General features: G+C 38.6%; 1 protein-coding gene across 13 annotated transcripts in view; it reads left to right on the top strand.

Moving 5' to 3' along the window:
* Nucleotides 1–17126, top strand: part of limch1b (LIM and calponin homology domains 1b) — a 235788-nt gene that overhangs the window by 64040 nt on the left and 154622 nt on the right. For 10 of the 13 annotated variants that reach the window (XR_006156392.1, XR_006156391.1, XM_042737758.1 and 7 more), the window contains one exon: nt 6273–6376. Coding sequence is in view for 7 of the 13 variants with exons in the window: in XM_042737758.1 (XP_042593692.1) it covers nt 6273–6376 (104 nt within the window). In the remaining 6 variants the exon portion in view is untranslated. Of the gene's footprint in view, nt 1–5896; nt 6174–6272; nt 6377–17126 lie in introns of those variants that run through there. The other 3 variants (XM_042737764.1, XM_042737763.1, XM_042737760.1) reach the window with 2 other exon arrangements.

Genomic DNA, 17126 nt, shown 5'->3' with positions numbered 1-17126 from the left:
TGGATATTTTAGGCAATATTAAATTCCTGGATGGGACGTGTCCCGTTTGAACGGCGCATATGGTCACCCTAGAGATTTTGGTCCATATTGACGTGATAGTATCACGCAGTTGTTGCAGATTTGTCGGCTGCACATCCATGATGCGAATCTCCCATTCGACCACATCCGAAAGCTACTTTATTGTTTTGAGATCTGGTGACCACTGCTGAAGCGCCGTCTCGCCAACACAAGAAGCTTCTGAGAGCTTGTTGAACTCCCAGCAGACATAGTTGAGCAGAACAATACTGTCGCTCGGCTCCAAAGCAAAAAGCTGCTATGCATTGCACATCCTGCCTTCTTATACTCACACTGTGATCAGCGGCAGCTGGATGCAATAATTGCATGCCAATGTGCATTGGCTCGTTTAGTTTACACTCGAAGTAGATTGGTCTATCGAAGCTTATCCCAATGATGATGGTCAAGATGACCATCTCGGAGCTGGGAGTCCCGTTCCCTCTCCTGCGATCTGGGGCTCGTTCTGGCGGACAGACGAAAACCGCTTCCGGGAGTAGCGTGGGCGGTTTGAGGGTCACAGTGGTGGCAAACCCCGCAGGGAACCAACCCTCTGGGGACCATCGCTCCTCTTGCTCCTCTGATCCAGTGGAGCGACCCACGGAATGCGCTGGGCCCTCTTCAAAGAGTGTACCACTGGTATCCAGTGGACCTCCCCCCGACCGGACGTCAATCTCAGCATCGGAGGGAAAGCTGTCGGATGAAGATTCGGCTGTGCTGCAACCTTTTGGGATGGTGGCAATGCCTGAATCAGATCTGGAGATGGCAGCTATGCTTTCCCGGGCCGCCGAGAGGGTAGGGCTCAAGTGGAAATCTCCACTACATCCTGAGCCCTATAGGCTGGATGATTGGTTTCTGGGGGTGGCTCGCGTTGGTTCTCAGCTCCCCGCCCCAGTGCCTTTCTTCCCAGAAGTGCATGATGAGCTCACCAAGTCATGGATGGAACCTTTTACTGCCAGAAACCAGCCAGTGGGCACCTCTTCCCTCTCCACCCTCGATGGCGGTGCAGCGAAGGGGTATTTGGCGATCCGGCTGGTGGAGCGGGCGGTAGCGATGCAATTGTGTCCTAAGTCCGCCTCCTCCTGGTGTGGAGACCCGGTACTTCCTTCCCGGGCCTGTAGGCATTCGTCTGGTCTAACCAGCAGTGCCTATGCGGCTTGCGGGGAAGCTGCTTCCACCTTACATGCTATGGCGTTACATGCTAGGTGCACCAGGCCAAGGCACTGAAGGACCTGCATGAGGATGGTCACGATCCGGAAGTTCTGAAAGAACTCTGAACTGCCACTGACCTCGTGCTCTGAGCGACGAAGGTCACCACGAGTTCTCTGGGTCCTGCGATGTCCACGCTTGTGTCCCTGGAGCGCCATATCTGGCTGTGTCTGGCAGACATGAGGGACACCGACAAGGTGCGGTTCCTTAATGACCCTGTGTCCCAGACCGGCCTCTTCGTTGACACAGTCGAGAGCTTTGCCCAGCAGTTTTCGGCTGCCCAGAAACAGACTGAGGCGATCTGACACATTCTGCCCCTGGCGAGCAGCTGCTGCCTCCACCTGTCCGCCGGCTGCAGCGCCCCAGCCTGCTCGTCGCCGAGGGCGGGTCCCGGCGTCCGCCCCTGTGCCTCAGTAGCCTCCAGCAAAGCAGCATCGTGGAGCCGGGCGTGGGCGGGCCGTCCCGCCTGTCCAGGCCTCCACCAAACCTGGCGGCAAACGCAAGAGCAAGCGGCCCTGAGACAGGCGACCCTGGGTGGAGAATCTTTTGTTTAGTTTTTGAGGTCGGGGTTTTACAGCCCTTACTTCATTGTACCCAAGAAAGGTGGTGGGTTACGGACAATCTTTGCTCTGCGCCAAGAAGACCCCCGAAGATGCCCGTTTGCGGTCATGCTTTCCTTTCTGCAACAAGGGTTGGAGCTAAGGCTGTCTCCCTTCACCCTCAAAGTCCAGGTTGCTGCTATTGCTGCGTACCATGACCCTGTGAATGGGAAGTCTTTAGGTAAGCATGACCTCGCCGTCAGGTTCCTTAGAGGGGCCAGGAGGTTAAATCCTTCCCGGCCCCCCTCCATACCCTCTTGGGACCTGACTCTAGTGCTAAAATCACTACATCAGGGCCCATTCGAGCCTTTGCATTCAGTTGAGCTAAAGTTTCTTTCATTGAAAACTCCTGCTTGCACCTCCTTCAAGAGGGTAGGGGACCTGCATGCAGTTTTGGTCGACGATTCGTGCCTAGAGTTTGGGCTGGCTTGACTTGACTTGACCAGCTCTTTGTTTGTTACGGAGGCTGGCAGAAGGGGAATGCTGTCTCTAAGCAGAGGATGACCTACTGGATTGTGGATGCCATAACCCTGGCTTATCATGCACAGGGTGTGACCTGCCCATTCAGGTTGTGAGCTCACTCAACTAGAAGTGTCGCATCCTCCTGGATGCTGGCTCGTGGTGCCTCGCTGACAGATATCTGTATAGTTGCGGGATGAGTGACCCCTAACACGTTCGCTAGATTCTGTAGCCTTCGTGTAGAGCCGATATCCTCCTGTGTTCTCACCTCAAACGGGTAGTTTCACCGAGATTGCTAAAACTGCTCCAGAGTGTCTGTACTGTAGACCCTGTTGAGTTCCTCCATCACCCTAGGCCTTCATGATGAATCCGGGGGAGCCATGGTAGGCTGGGTTCCATATTGAGACCTGAACGGTACTCGTATGTGTATAGTCCGCAGTATTCTAATTGCTCATTAACCCTCTGGAGTCTAAGGGTATTTTTGGGGCCTGGAGAAGTTTTGTCATGCCCTGACATTTGTGTTTTTTTCAGTTTCTTATAAATATCTAAATGGATAAAGTCTAATCTCACTGTAATCAGCACAAACTAGGCTATAATAATATGTGAGCAGCATGTATGTACATGATTGTGTTTTTGAGAAAAAAAATGTTATGCGTGGTTAGTGAAAAACTAAAAATGTTAAATCACTTGAATAAGGCAATAAAACACATACAGAAAATTGGTTCCCAGGAATTTTGAGAACTGGAGCTTGTAGACTAGAATTTTTTTTTTCTAAATGATGTGAAAATCATCTTGTTTACACACTTACAGAAAACAATATATTGATTTAAATTTTCTAAGACACTTTTTGTTGGTAAAAGTCATATGCGAGTAGGCGTCAACTATCATGAATTCACACCTGAGAAGACAAAGGCCTGCATAATGAGCTGCATAATGAGCCATTCAGTCAGCTGTGTCACTGAGAGGGATGAGTTACAAGAAAGAATGTGAGGACAAAATAAATGTATATAATTTTATGTTTGTAGTTTATTTAGAACATATTTAATTATCCCACAACATAATTTAATATTCACTTGTGAGTGCAGTTAAACAGTTTATTAGGAAAAATCAAAGCTGACTTTCAAACTGAATTATTTGCATCATTACTCCAGTCACACAATCCTTCAGAAATCCTTTTAACAATCTTATTTTCTACAAAAAATATTTATTGTTATTATTATCATCATCATTATTTTTATTATTATTATTATTATTATTAATGTTGAAAAGAGCTGAGAATATTTTTTTTCAGGTTTTTTTAGGGGGGATAAATTGAAAGAACAGCAATGATTGTTACATTTGTTACAGTTACATTTGTTGTTACATTTATATTATTTACATCAAGCTTTTGAATGGTATAGTAGTGTATATTGTTATTGAAACTTCATAATATTTCACTTGATTATACATTTAGTCAGGAATTATAGTTTGGAAAAAGTCTTTGGAAAAAGTCTAACTAGTAAAATGTTTACACGTTATGGTAAAACTAGTACAAGGATATAAATAAATAAGAGACTTACTCATGTTTCTGATCTCTGCTGAATAAAGTGCTTCATTCTTTTTTCTGAGGAAATCCAAATCTCAAATCCTCAACCACATCACATCTTTTTGGGGTGAATTATGTCTTATTCCTCTCATCGCGAAGCAAACAGTAAAATAAAAAAAAAAACTTGAAGAACAGTCTCGCTGCGTTGTCTTCTGTTGTGTGGGCGTATTCAAAAGCCGCGCGCTTCAGTGAAACATTTGAATCTCAAAAGCGCGCTCGGCGCGGGGGCGTGGTCATATTAGAAGATAATGAAGGGAGACGTGAAAAAACGGACATCGCGTTGTTTTCATATGGATTACTTTATCACAGAATATTTGTTTTCAGCAGCACTTGTTTAGTTTAAAAGTAGACATGTCAGGCTTTCTATAGATATCTCTCATGTCTCTTCGTTGAGTATTCACGGAGTTACAGTTCATTTTAATGACGCATTTGTAACTGAAGATCAGCGCAGACAAAGGCTGCAGACAGCACTCCTTGTTTGTTATCTTTATTTTATAAGTGCACAAAGTTTTGTTGTTATTATGTCTGTATACAAAAAAAAGAAGACCCTTTACAGATTCGATTGATGTATTGCTCTTATCTGTACGATCAAAACTGAAAGTGTAATTTAAGTTATTTTCGGGGTTATCATGAGGAAATACCCCAAAACGCGTATACGCGTTAATCGACTCCAGAGGGTTAACATGCCAAAATGTTCCAGTGAGGTAGTGCTTTGACAGTGGTGAGTGGAACTACTTGTTCCGAGCCCCGGCCTACACCAAATAGGGGCGCAGGCAGCTCACACAGGGCACTGGAAGGGGCAGCACCCATGGCGCTTTGGTAGGGATCCCAATTTGTGACGTTGAGAGTGACCGACTGAAAGGGAATGTCTCAGTTACGTATGGTAACCCTTGTTCTCTGGCGTCCCGTCGCCACGGTTGCTGTACCGCCACTGAGCGGCCAGGTCGCCAGTTCAGCTCCTCAGCGAAAACTTGGTATGCATTGCACCGGCTGCCTTATACTCACGCTGTGATCAGCGGCAGCTGGATGCAATAATTGCATGCCAATGTTCATTGGATGGTTTAGTTTACACTCAAAGTAGATTTGTCTATCGAAGCGATATCCCAATTCGTCAGTCACCGACATGACGTCTCCGTTCCTTCCTTCAGGGAATGAGGGTTACCATATGTAACAGAGACATTCTGCACCATGACCTCCTTGTCAGCTGGGGGCAGTATTTCACAGCTAGTGTAATTCAGCTGAGTATGTTGAGGAGGTGACAATAAAGAAATTAAGAAAAATGAAGAAAATTTAGTAAATAAAGTAAATATTAGTATTGCAATTTTAAAGTTGTACTGTAAAATAAGATTTTCTTTCTTTCTTTCTTTCTTTCTTTCTTTCTGTCTTTCTGTAGTCATATTGATATGTATTCCATTTTTATTTTATTTTATTTTAATTGCGCAGCCCTAAAAAACAAACACAGTATTTGGTAACTCTCTTTTGTTGTGATAACAGCAACAGTCGAGTTGATATGAACAAAACCTGATGATCATGTTCTTGTGTGTGATTTGCGACTGATCCAAAGAGCATTTGACCATCTGGAGAAACAGTCAAATGATCAGTTTACTTATTTGATTAGTCACTTCTATATTTTAAAATGTAAAAAAGTCCTAAAACTTTGTTTATTTTCAAGTTTAAATTAAACTCACATATTTTGTTTGTTGTTTCAGAGCTGGACCCACTGAATTGAATATGATACAAGAAAATAATTAAATCAGTAAATAATTATGGGTTCAGCTGATGAAATCTTGACTTAAACTGATGAGCGGTACTGCAGACTTCTTCAGTATATTGCAGCAACATAGAAATGTTGCCTTGTTATTTGTATGTTATTATTGTGTATTGTCAGAATTTAAGTTCAGTTATAGGGGGAGGGCTCTCTCTCTTTTTGTCACTCTCTCTCACTCTCGCACATGGGTGTGAGACAAAACGTTGTGTCCCTCCAAAACAACAGAGGGACACCAGTCACTAGGGACAGGAAACTGTGCCACCCTTCCAGGTCCGCTGAAGAGAGAGAGAAACTGAAGGGAGGGATCAGGGGCCTTTCATTGGAGCTGGGAACCAGAGAGTAGCAAAAAACAGAGATCAGGTTGCAGATTTCAACAAAAGGCACAGAGCCACCTGAAGGAGAGAAAGGCAGTCCTGCACCTGAGGTAGAGTATGCGTTTAACATTATGAACTTGCAAAAAGAGAGAGAGAGACACAGGCAGTGGATGACCAAAACCAAAAGTGTCAGTTTGCCTCCCCTTCTGCTCTTTAATGTATGTTTGTAGTTAGTCTTGGCGCTGTATTCATGCAGGATTCACTCACGTGTGTTTGTGTGTGTTTAGGATAATGTGGCGCTCTTCCTGAAGGGTTGTTTGGAGTTAGGTTTGAAGAGCTCTCAGCTATTTGATCCTGGAGATCTACAAGACACCTCTGCACGCTCTAACAAGTAAGATCAACCACTCATTACACTGTGATTATGTGTATATGTGTCCTTGTGTATGCCCATGTTCTTGTTTACTTAGAAACACTGTATTTTTGCTCTAATTTCTTACATTGCAATATGTTACTTGAACAGTGGAGTTCTATAAATGTTTCCAAATAATTTGGTTGCCAGTGGAAAAACTATAAACTCTCATTAACCCTCTGGAGTCTAAAGGTATTTTTGGGGCCTGGAGAAGTTTTGTCATGCCCTGACATTTCTGCTTTTTTCAGTTTCTTATAAATATCTAAATGGCTAAAGTCTAATCTCACTGTAATCAGCACAAACTGGGCTATAATAATATGTGAGCAGCATGTATGTACATGATTGTGTTTTTGAGAAAAAAAAATGTTATGCGTGGTTAGTGAAAAACTAAAAATGTAAAATCACTTGAATAAGGCCATAAAACCCATACAGAACATTGGTTCCCGGGACTTATAGCCTAGAATTTTTCTTTCTAAATGATGTGAAAATCATCTTGTTTACTCACTTACAGAAAACAATATATTGATTTAAATTTTCTAAGACACTTTTTGTTGGTAAAAGTCATATGCGAGTAGGCGTCAACTATGATGTGATTCACACCTGAGAAGACAAAGGCCTGCATAATGAGCTGCATAATGAGCCATTCAGTCAGCTGTGTGACTGAGAGGGATGGGTTACAAGAAAGAATGTGAGGACAAAATAAATGTATATAATTTTATGTTTTGTAGTTTATTTAGAATATATTTAATTATCCCACAACATAATTTAATATTCACTTGTGAGTGCAGATAAACAGTTTATTAGGAACAATCAAAGCTGACTTTCAAACTGAATTTTTTGCATCATTACTCCAGTCACACAATCCTTCAGAAATCCTTTTAACAATCTGATATTCTACAAAAAAAAAAAAACATTTATTGTTATCATTATTATTATTATTATTATTATTATTAGTGTTGAAAAGAGCTGAGAATATTTTTTTTTTCAGGTTTTTTTAGGGGGGGATAAATTGAAAGAACAGCATTGTTTGTTACATTTGTTACAGTTACATCTATTTGTTACATTTATATTATTTACATCAAGCTTTTGAATGGTATAGTAGTGGATATTGTCATTGAAACTTCATAATATTTCACTTGATTATACATTTAGTCAGGAATTATAGTTTGGAAAAAGTCTTAACTAGTAAAATGTTTACACATTATGTCAAAACTAGTACAAGTATATAAATAAATAAAAAGAGACTTACTCATGTTTATGATCTCTGCTGAATAAAGTGCTTCATTCTTTTTTTCTGAGGAAATCCAAATCTCAAATCCTCAACCACATCACATCTTTTTGGGGTGAATTATGTCTTATTCCTCTCATCGCGAAGCAAACAGTAAAATAAAAAAAACTTATGCGTTGTCTTCTGTTGTGTGGGCGTATTCAAGCCGCGTGCTTCAGTGAAACATTATCATCTCAAAAGCGCGTTCAGTGCGGGGCCGTGGTCGCATTAGAAGATAATGAAGGGAGACGTGAAAAACGGAAATCGCGTTGTTTTCATATGGATTACTTTATCACAGAATATTTGTTTTTCGACAGCACTTGTTTAGTTTAAAAGTAGACATGTCAGGCTTTCTATAGATATATCTCTCATGTATCTTCGTTGAGTATTCACTGAGTTATAGTTCATTTTAATGACGCATTTGTAAATGAAGATCAGCGCAGACAAAGGCTGCAGACAGCACTCCTTGTTTGTTATCTTTATTTTATAAGTGTACAAAGTTTTGTTGTTATTTTGTCTGTATACAAAAAAGTAGACCCTTTACAGATTTGATTGATGTATTGCTCTTATCTGTACGATCAAAACTGAAAGTGTAATTTAAGTTCTTTTCGGGGTCATCAGGAGAAAATGCCTCATAACGTTTATACGCATTAATCGACTTCAGAGGGTTAAAGCTTTAAAAGAGATTTCAACAACATCACACACCGTGCTCTGATATATCTCCTTAGCTAGAGACTCTGCTCAGTGGTTGCTTTTTCTAAGCTCAGGAGATTTAGCTGAAATTCTGATATATCTCTCATTTTAGTATCAACAGCATTTCAGATGTTTATCCTGAGATTCCTTGAAGAAATGGAAGTAGCCACAAATAAGACATGAGTAATATTTGAGAAAATAAGAGTCAAAACTGAGAATGTGTTGGAAGAAATTTTACAAACACACTAGAAATGACTTACAGGTGCAAGATGTTTAGTATAAGAGCAATACCTTTTTTTAACAAATGTAAAACTAGTGTTTTTTTTTTTTTTTTTTTTTTTTTTTTTTTTTTGCTTTGTTTGGTATTAAAATTTTGTCTTGTACAGCCCATTTTTGCATGTATGTAAATATATATAGGTTATGGTTTACTCTGTTAAATCACTGTGCAATAAAACACTGTCTAGATAAAACAACTTAAAATATGACAATGAAAGTGAAAGTCGTGACATTTGCACACACACAGCAGTGAGGAAGTGAACACACACCCGGAGCAGTGGGCAGCTATATCCAGGGCTTGGGGAGCAACTGGGGGTTCAGTGCCTTGCTAAAGGGCACTTCAGCCATGGGTATTGAGGGTGGAAGAGAGCACTGTTTATTCACTCCCCACCCACCTACAACTTCTGCCAGCACCGAGACTCGAACCTGCAACCTTCTGGTTACAAGGCCAACTCTCTAACCATTAGGCCACAGCTGTCCACTAATGATTCATTATTTTTGCATGTATGTAAATACAGGTGCTGGTCATATAATTAGAATATCATCAAAAGGTTGATTTATTTAACTGATTCCATTCAAAAAGTGAAACTTGTATATTATATTCATTCATTACACACAGACTGATATATTTCAAATGTTTATTTCTTTTAATTTTAATGATTATAACTGACAACTAAGGAAAATCCCAAATTCAGTATCTCCGAAAATTAGAATATTACTTAAGACCAATCCAAAAAAGGAGTTTTAGAAATCTTGGCCAACTGAAAAGTATGAACATGAAAAGTATGAGAATGTACAGCACTCAGCACTTAGTTTAGGCTCCCTTTGCCTGAATTACTGCAGCAATGCGGCGTGGCATGGAGTCGATCAGTCTGTGGCACTGCTCAGGTGTTATGAGAGCCCAGGTTACTCTGATAGTGGCCTTCAGCTCTTCTGCATTCTTGGGTCTGGCATATCACATCTTCCTCTTTACAATACCCCATAGATTTTCTATGGGGTTAAGGTCAGGCGAGTTTGCTGGCCAATTAAGAACAGGGATACCATGGTCCTTAAACCAGGTACTGGTAGCTTTGGCATTGTACGCAGGTGCCAAGTCCTGTTGGAAAATGAATCTGCATCTCCATAAAGTTGGTCAGCAGCAGGAAGCATGAAGTGCTCTAAAACTTCCTGGTATACGGTTGCGTTGACCTTGGACCTCAGAAAACACTGTGTCCAACACCAGCAGATGACATGGCACCCCAAACCATCACTGACTTTGGAAACTTTACACTGGACCTCAAGCAACGTGGATTGTGTGCCTCTGCTCTCCTCCTCCAGACTCTGGGACTCTGATTTCCAAAGGAAATGCAAAATTTACTTTCATCAGAGAACATAACTTTGGACCACTCAGCAGCAGTCCAGTCCTTTTTGAAGCAAGACACTTCTGACGCTGTCTGTTGTTAAAGAGTGGCTTGACACAAGGAATGTGACAGCTGAAACCCATGTCTTGCATACATCTGTGCGTAGTGATTCTTGAAGCACAGACTCCACTCTTGTGAAACTCCCCCACATTTTTGAATGGGTTTTGTTTCACAGTCCTCTCCAGGGTGCGGTTATCCCTATTGCTTATACACTTTTTTCTACATCTTTTCCTTCCCTTCGCCTCTCTATTAATGTGCTTGGACACAGAGCTCTGTGAACAGCCAGCATCTTTTGCAATGACCTTTTGTGTCTTTCCCCTTCTTGTGCAAGGTGTCAATGGTCGTCTTTTGGACAACTGTCAAGTCAGCAGTCTTCCCCATGATTGTGTAGCCTACAGAACTAGACTGAGAGACCATTTAAAGGCCTTTGCAGGCGTTTTGAGTTAATTAGCTGATTAGAGTGTGGCACCAGGTGTCTTCAATATTGAACCTTTTCACAATATTCTAATTTTCTGCGATACTGAATTTGGGATTTTCCTTGGTTGTCAGTTATAATCATCAAAATTAAAAGAAAATAAACATTTGAAATATATCAGTCTGTGCGTAATGATTTAATATAATATACAAGTTTCACTTTTTGAATGGAATTAGTGAAATAAATCAACTTTTTGATGATATTCTAATTATATGACCAGCACCTGTATAGGTTATGGTTTCCTCTGTTAAATCACTTGTGCAATAAAACACTGTCTACATAAACAACTTCAAATATGACAATGCATGTATTGTCTTTGATTGAAATGGTGTAGATAAATGGCATTGAAGCTAAAAGGGAAGAAAAATAAAATAAAAAAAGAGATCTCTTTACCATTTCAAATATTTCTCCTAGACAGAAATGAGGTTACCTTAAGACTGAATGGAAACTTTTGCTTGAGTCTCCTGCTTCTCAAACTTGTCTCCTGAGACAAACACTCTAACACTCTCACAGTGGTCTTGTTTAAAGCATTAGAAGAGATCCCAACAACATCACACGATATGCTCTGGTATTTCTCCTTAGCTAGAGACTGGATATCTCACATTTGTCTCCTTTAAAGCTTTAGAAGAGATCTCAACAACATCACACACTGTGCTCAGATATTTCTTCTTAGCTAGAGACTCTGGATCTCTCACATTTGTCTCTTTTAAAGCTTTAGAAGAGATCTCAACAACGTCACACACAGCTTTTACAATGTGCACGAAGTCAAATGCCTCAATATTAGCTCAAACATTTCTTCCATGTATTAATATTCAAATTAGTCAACATTTTGGACTATATAAAGCAATGAGCATAATTTTTTTTTTAATTTTTTTATTTTTTTATTTCAGATTGCTAAATTATTAATGTGTCTGTTGCTTCCCCTTTCCTGTTTGTTTTGTTTGAATGGATGTTGTTTTGTTGAATTAAAAACAATAAAAAAGTTGATCACAATAAATAAATAAATAAATAAATAAATAAATAATCAAATTAGTCAATTAATAATCAAGACATTAACGTGCCTTTCAGCAAAGAAAGCTCCAGGGTTACATTTTATGTAGATCAGTTTTGATTAAGGCATCCGGTACATTATTATTTCCAACAACAAATTATTTGCCTAAGTACATAAACATTGTCCTATATAAAGTAACATTACCTTTATTTCTGCATAATTTCTCTCTCAATGTAGCCTTTAACTCTGAATTAAAGATTTCCCCCATTTATTTAGTGCCTTGACTTGATGCACACTTTGTAAAGTTGTTGAGATCTCTTCTAAAGCTTTACTGGAAACAAATATGAGACTCACAGATTATTTAGCTAAAGAGTAAAATCTGAGCACAGTGTGTGATGTTGTTGAGATCTCTAATATAAACTTTTGAGAAGACAAATGTGAGAGATCCAGAGTCTCTAGCTAAGGAGAAATACCCGAGCACAGTGTGATTTTGTTGTGATCTCTTCTGAAAGCTTTAAAGTAGACAAATGTGAGAGATCCAGAATCTCTAGCTAAGGAGAAAACTCTGAGCGCAGTGTGCCATGCTATTGAGATCTTTTTTGAAACTTTGGAGCAGACAAGTGTGAGACATCCAGAGTCTCTAGCTAAGGAGAAAAATCTAAGCACAGTGTGTGATGTTGTTGAGATCTCTTCTAAAGCTTTACAAGAGACAAATGTGAGAGATCCAGTGTCTTTAGCTAAAAAGAAGTATCAGAGCACAGTGTGTGATGTTGTTAAGATCTATTCTAAAGCTTTAAAAGAGACAAATGTGAGAGATCCAGAGTCTCTAGCTAAAGAGAAATATCTGAGCACAGTGTGTGACGCTGTTGAGATCTTTTTTGAAACTTTGGAGAAGACAAATATGAGACCATCAGTGTCTCTAGCTAAAGAGAAATATCTGAGCACAGTGTGTGATGTTGTTGAGATCTATTCTAAAGCTTTAAAGGAGAAAAATATGAGACCACCAGAGTCTTTAGTCTAGGAGAAATATCTGAGCACAGTGTGTGACGCTGTTGAGATCTTGTTTGAAACTTCGGAGAAGACAAATGTGAGACCATCCTAGTCTCTAGCTAAGGAGAAATATCTGAGCACAGTGAGTAATGTTGTTGAGATCTTGTTTGAAACTTTGGAGAAGACAAATGTAAGACCATCAGAGTCTCTAGCGAAGGAGAAAAATCTGAGCACAGTGTGTGATGTTGTTGAGATCTCTTCTAAATCTTTAAAGGCGACAAATATGACAGATCCAGAGTCTTTAGATTAGGAGAAATATCTGAGCACATTGTGTGATGCTGTTGAGATCTTGTTTAAAACATTGGAGAAGACAAATGTAAGACCATCAGATTCTTTAGACTCAGAGAAATATCTGAGCATAGTGTGTGATGTTGTTGAGATCTATTCTAAAGCTTTTAAAGGAGACAAATGTGAGAGATCCAGAGACTCTATCTAAGGACTTGCTACTGCCAATAACATCCACAGGCTTGCTGCTGTGAGCATGAAGGAAATACTGCTGCTGCACATATAACATATGAAATACCCCCCCCACCCAACAAAGCAGGAGACAAAAAAAAAAAGGACAATACAAGTAGTGTTGTTTTTGGCGGCCTTTATTATAATTTTAGTTTTAGTCTAGTCTTTGTGTGAAGTCGTCATTTTAGTTTTTATTAGTTTTAGTCACGTTTATTCTTTTTTTTGTATTGTATTTTTTTTTTTGGAGAAATGTTGTGATTTTTTTGTATTGTTTTTGTCGGAGAAATGTTGTGATTTTTTTAAAGTTTTAGTCGATGAAAACTGATGAGATTTTAGTCTAGTTTTAGTCGACGAAAACTGATGACTTTTTAGTAATGCCATTCTATTTAATCCAGTCAATATAATAAAAGTACCTGGTAGTATAGATGAAACCAACATTTTCTTTTAGCCAAACCCATTTCAAACAAGGTTATCTGATTATATTATTGTTACCTTATAGACTCAAGAATACATCCATTCCATACACTCTGATTTGAATTTACAACATTTATTTTACCAACCAAACATGTTAGAAGTAAACACAAATAAATTTAAATAAAATAAATAAAAACAATTAATAAAATAAGATAAAATATGCTAATTTGGCCGTCCATCAGTCCCTTTCTCTGTGTCAAGGCTGATTTATACTCGACACGTCCGCAATTTCGCTTGGGTGAGCGCGGAAAATATGATGTCATCGCAGTGTTGCCGGTAGTGATGCCGGTAGTGATGGGAAGTTCGGTTCTTTTCCTCGAACCAGTACTTTCGGACAGTCCGATTCAATAAACCGGTTGAAAAAAAAAAACGGTTCACTGGTTCTTTTACGCTCGATGTAATGACGTCATTTGCGATGACGTAATGACGTCAAGTCTATCAAACATAAAAAATATATAGTCAGTAATCATAACTTTAGTCAGTTAAAAACCTCATGATCATGAAAAGTTTACAATTAAGTTTTGCAACAACGCACCCAAATACAGTAATAGCAATAATGTGCATACAAGGATTTAAGTCTTGAAGATATAAAGTAAAATATAGCTGCAAGCAGCGCTGGTGGGCTCAAGCCATCAGTGCAACTCCACCCCGGTGGCATCAGGTAAACTGTGCCCAGCGGGCACATGCATTTACAGTAACCCTCTGGCAGTCAGGTTTTAAGGGATACGGCAATTAATGGGTTAATCCGAACCATCAATACTTTGAAATCACATACACAGAACAATATTCATTAAGGAAAGTGAAATTAAATGATTAATTATCTATTTATTTGAACCCTTGCTATTTTCTATTCTAATAAAAGTCTTGGCTATGGAACATCTGTAATAGAGTTGGCTAGCTGGATGCAAATAAAGTCATGCCTTTTATTTTTTCCCCTGTTTGCTATTTCACATTCCTGTCACTGAAGCGTTGTGGGCAAAGACACAGAAGGTAACTGAAACAATGTGGTTTAAGTCAAGGTGATCATAAGGGGTCAAAGCACAATGGTTTGTGTACATGATGCAGTTACACAATGGACGTGTCTCTTTTCATGTAAATTATTATATGCACAACATGAAAATAGATAACAAATATAGTGTCCCTTCTTCACTTTCTCAGTAATGCGTGATAACTTGAGAAATATGTTGTCAATACAATTAAAATAAGATAAAAAAGTAATGGTATTTAGGAGATGATAGTTTTTTGCATAATTACTATATTGGACTTTATTAAAGTTTATGAAAAAAGAATGAATGTATATGCATTTTTTATTTATGCACATACATGAAACATTTTCAAGTCTTTGAACAGATCTTGAAGTATTTGCTATCCTGTGGCGCCATCGTGTGGAAAACATTAACATTGTGGCCTTCATTTCTGAACAACGTTATGAAAGGGGCCAATCTTTTTTGAATGATTACAAATATATAATGATTAGTTTACTGATAATATACCAACATTAAAATCTAATTTACAGGTTCTGTATCTTATTTCATGCTTTAAGAGTTTAATTTTCAACTTACATTTTTAAGCAGTGTTGAATGATTACTATGGGAGTTGCTAAATTTGTTTTTTTTGTTTTTACAATTATAATACATAAACTATATAATGATGAAAAAAGTACAACAGTTATTGTTTTAGTAATATTTACTATTGACAATTGTTATTTTGTATTGTAATGAAGAAGGTTTTTATGACAACAAAAATGGTCATTACTAAAAATTAAACACTAATTTAATTCATAGTTTTTTTTTCTATAGGTTAAGCACCTTTTCGTAAATATGGCTGTTTTCCAATGTTTTTATATTTTTTTTTAGGATTTACAATTTAAAAAAAAAATTAGCTTACTTCAAACATTTTAAGCAGCTTGAACAAAACCTGTTAATATTTATTATAGACCACTGTAACTGTCTATAATCTAAAAACACAAGTTTATTATGAAAATAATAGTGTGTACACCAGTTAAATTGGACGATAAAGAAATTGCTAACAATGGTTTAATAGTGCATGTTTTAGGTTTATAGGTGTTTAGATGCAGAAATGGACAAATCAAATGTAAAATAACATGTAATCAATTTAATTAAATATAGATAAATTCTTGTTAGAGCAAAAAAATAAAAAATAATAATAATCATAATAATAAATACATGGATACATACACACATACAAAAAAAGCAGCCAAGACGAATGATTTTCTGTTTTTTATAGATTAAAATTAAAGACAGAAAGCAGCTGGTAAATGCAGTTACTTTAATATTCAAATCCAGTATCATGATCCAATTCAGATTTTTTTCTGAACAGTTTATGTTCAAGTGGCTGTTTTCGTTTATATTTGCCAAGCTATTACGTATTTTGAAATAATCTTGTACTTGATTTGTTCATTCTTGCGACGAAAAGCCAGAATCAGCGTCCTCTGGAGCTCGAGAGATCGATGTTATTCTACCCTTAGACAGTCTCGCGCTGTCAAATAGTCTTTCATTTTCACACTTAAACAGCTCACAAACACCTGAATTTAGCTCTTGTTGTGTTCTAGTGGGTGGATTGTGTGCATTCGCGGTAACATTTTATTTTAAAAAGCTCTTAAAACTATAAAAATGCTTTTATTGTGAGCTATTTGTATGACTGCACGCGCTGATGCAGCGGTGATTTCTCTCTGGTCTTTCTCACTGATCTCTGGCCAGACATCAATTATTAATGAGATCTGACACGGTAATAATAACATATGTTGGTTCAGCTTGTCAGTGTGAATGAAATGTGTATTTATTTGTCCGTTCTCGCGTTGAAAAGCCATCACCGTGTTCTGGAGCGCAGAGCAATCGATGTGATGTTCAGCCCTTAGACAAAGAAAATCTCGCAAGCACTCATAAACACTCATTTTCATCTGTGTAATATGTTCTTCTAATTGTTTTGTGTTGATTCGCCGCTGTGTTTTAATGTAAAAGGCTTTTCTGTATGTAGACTTTTTTCCCTTCAAGTGTTCAGAAGTCTCGCGCTGTCAGACAGGCTGCAGCAAATATTTCATTTTAACACGTTAACAAACATCTGAATTTAGCTCTTGGTGTGTTCTAATGGGTGGATTGTGCGCCTTTCGCCGTAATATTTTATTGTTAAAAGGTCTTAAACAAGAATAAATTTGTTTGTTGTGAGCTCGTTGAGACAGCACGCGCTGATCGAAGCGGTGATTTATCTCTCGTCTATCTCTCTGTTGTCTGGCCAGACATCAATTATTAATGAGCCCTGACCAAGGGCGCGGGAAGATGTTTTAGGTTGGGGGTGCTGTGCGTGCGGGGTTGGGGGGTGGGGGGTGATGGTTATAGCAGGTATTTTAGTGACATGCTATTTAAACTGCAAATAGCTCAATTCTATTTATACACATAGGCGTAGCTTGACGCTTGTCAGTCAAACTTTTAAATACATTTAAGCATTTCTGTAGTAAACGTACAAAGTCACAATCCATGTAAGTTACCATTAAAAGCGGTTTTACTATATTTAGCAGCAAGCGCGTGAGGTTGTCATGGCAACCAGATACATTGCACGCGAATTACTTGTAAAGGCCGCGCTGTCTATTTATGCTTCACTAGCAATAAACAGGTTGAATAGAATCCACCATA

Source organism: Cyprinus carpio, chromosome B14 (genome assembly GCF_018340385.1).
Source record: "Cyprinus carpio isolate SPL01 chromosome B14, ASM1834038v1, whole genome shotgun sequence".
Classification (NCBI taxonomy): domain Eukaryota; kingdom Metazoa; phylum Chordata; class Actinopteri; order Cypriniformes; family Cyprinidae; genus Cyprinus; species Cyprinus carpio.
This window is presented reverse-complemented; position numbering and strand designations above follow the sequence as displayed.